Here is a 2379-nt window from a genome sequence, read left to right as displayed (position 1 = left end):
CATGTCTCTTCTACATCAACATGTGTCCCCTCTTCTCCATGTCTCTTCTACATCAACATGTGTCCCCTCTTCTTCATGTCTCTTCTACATCAACATGTGTCCCCTCTTCTCGAAAGAGACTCTGAAAGTTTCAGGAACAAAGATTCTTTCTCTTTTTGACCCATTTCTATAAAAACCTGTCTGAAAATGAGCTGATCAGATTTTGGCCACTTTATGATGTCATCACGATGTTTTGTCTTGTGTAACCATTAGCCAATCAGCAACCAAGGTAACCCCCCCCCCACCTTAACACCTGAATCTCCTCCTAGAGCACCATTGAGTTCTTTGTAACCAAATCTCTCTCAGAGGGGCGTGGGGAGGGGCTCCTTATTTTCATCTAAAGTAACAGACAGAGAATCAGCACTTTGGAAACAGGGCTGAAACAGAGAGGATTATGGGTAATGCTGCAATGATCTGTTTGGTGTTTCAGCCAATCAGAGACAGGCTCTGTATATATCTGAGACCTGTGATATATTGATGAAAAACAGTGTAACAGGGGACCTTTAAGGTCACAGCATTGTTTCAGTAGAAATGTCCCTCAGTGTTCTCTGTATTTGGGGTTCTTCAGGAGGATTGTGGGAGTCGCCTCCCTCGCCGGCGCTGGTCCCGCAGGACGATGGGAGACGGGGTCCTGATGGTGAAGTCCATGCTGGACCTGAGGCTGCTGGACTCGTTCTGCCCCGAGAAACAGGAGCAGGAGGAGGTGAGGAGGGCACTCACACAAACATGCTATCACAAATGAAACCCGATTAAAGGAATACTCACCCTGTGTTACACCACGAAAACGTTGTTGTTTTTCACATGCCTCTACTTAAAGCCTATAAAGTAAAACAAGCTGCTTATCCGTATACATAACTTTAGTTTTAGGGCAAAGTATTCCTTTATGTAAACACCACATTTTGGGATGAAATAAGAGCTAACCTGACCGTTTGTCTGTGTAACCCAGGGGAAGACGCGCCCTCTGGATGTTAGCCCCTCCCCCTGCACTAAGAGGTTGAGCCCAGGTGTGGAGGCGGGGCTTCACAGGACCAATCAGGAGCTGGGGAGCACCGTCAGTCTGCAGGTCCCGTCTGCATGGGTGAGAACAGGCAATATCTAACTTTAAGATTTACTTAGAAGCTTTTACTGGGACTAGTCACATAACAACAGGAAGAAGGGCCTTATTGTGACATCTTGTTTCATCAGTTACTTCATCACTTCTTCTTTTTTGCATTATTATTTAAATGTGTATTCTATTTTATCTTTATGTTTACATTGTGTGAATCCTGTTTTTCACTCTGACCCTGTTGCTGCTATAAACGCCTGAATTTACCCAAGGGGATGAATGAAGTTCCATCTTATCTTAAAACATTTGATCACAAGTATCTCCGCTGCATGCTCAGATTAATGACCTCCTGTGTGATTCTGTCTGTGAAGGCTGAGGGCAGCCAGGCAAGGACCAATCAGAGGCCAGACTTTATCCAGCTGTCCAATCAGAGCCCAGACATGGAGGCTGTGGTTCTGTATCCCGACCAATGGGAGGACAGAGTGAGCCTGGCAGGAAGGTAGGAATGTTTCCTGATTTCATCCTCAGCACACTCTTACAAATCACATACTTTGTACTTTTAGTATCGACTGCAGCTGCCCTTATAAAGTAGATACTGTTGCATGCTGGGAACTCATTGCTCATAGTAACCCTGTCAGAAAGATTGTTAGTCTGAAAAAAGCCAAACATGCATGCTGACTTGCTTGCACGTGCAAAAAGGTGACAGGATACAGTTGGACATCCTGGTATTTTTTAGCATACTGCATTTTAAATTGTGTGTATTGGGAAAAAATATATATAATTTTCGGATATGTTAAAAGTTTTGTAGAATGAGTATCGGAACGTACACATTAAAGGTCACCTATTATGCAAAATCCTCTTCTTCATGTCTCCTCTACATCAACATGTGTCCCCTCTTCTTCATGTCTCTTCTACATCAACATGTGTCCCCTCTTCTTCATGTCTCTTCTACATCAACATGTGTCCCCTCTTCTTCATCAACATGTGTCCCCTCTTGTAAGGTGTCTCCTCCACACACCTTATCACCTGAATCTCCTCCTAGAGCACCATTGAGTTCTCTGTAACCAAATGTCTCTCAGAGGGGCGTGGGGAGGGGCTCCTTATTTTCATCTAAAGTAACAGACAGAGAATCAGCACTTTGGAAACNTTCTACATCAACATGTGTCCCCTCTTCTTCATGTCTCTTCTACATCAACATGTGTCCCCTCTTCTTCATGTCTCTTCTACATCAACATGTGTCCCCTCTTCTTCATGTCTCTTCTACATCAACATGTGTCCCCTCTTCTCATGTCTCC

General features: G+C 44.2%; 1 protein-coding gene across 1 annotated transcript in view; it reads left to right on the top strand.

Moving 5' to 3' along the window:
* The window catches only part of LOC104966207 (mitogen-activated protein kinase-binding protein 1-like), a 31688-nt gene extending 30081 nt beyond the window's left edge, over positions 1 to 1607 (top strand). Inside the window, exons 14-16 of the mRNA XM_010795385.1 lie at positions 608 to 742; positions 986 to 1117; positions 1456 to 1607. Coding sequence (XP_010793687.1) covers positions 608 to 742; positions 986 to 1117; positions 1456 to 1587 — 399 coding nt within the window. The 3' untranslated portion in view covers positions 1588 to 1607. The remainder of the gene's footprint in view (positions 1 to 607; positions 743 to 985; positions 1118 to 1455) is intronic.
* Positions 1608 to 2379: the final 772 nt, after the last annotated feature.

Source organism: Notothenia coriiceps, unplaced genomic scaffold, assembly GCF_000735185.1.
Source record: "Notothenia coriiceps isolate Sejong01 unplaced genomic scaffold, NC01 NC01_scaffold00037246, whole genome shotgun sequence".
Lineage (NCBI taxonomy): Eukaryota > Metazoa > Chordata > Actinopteri > Perciformes > Nototheniidae > Notothenia > Notothenia coriiceps.
Note: the sequence above shows the minus strand (reverse complement) of the source record. Positions and strands in the feature narration are given on the sequence as shown.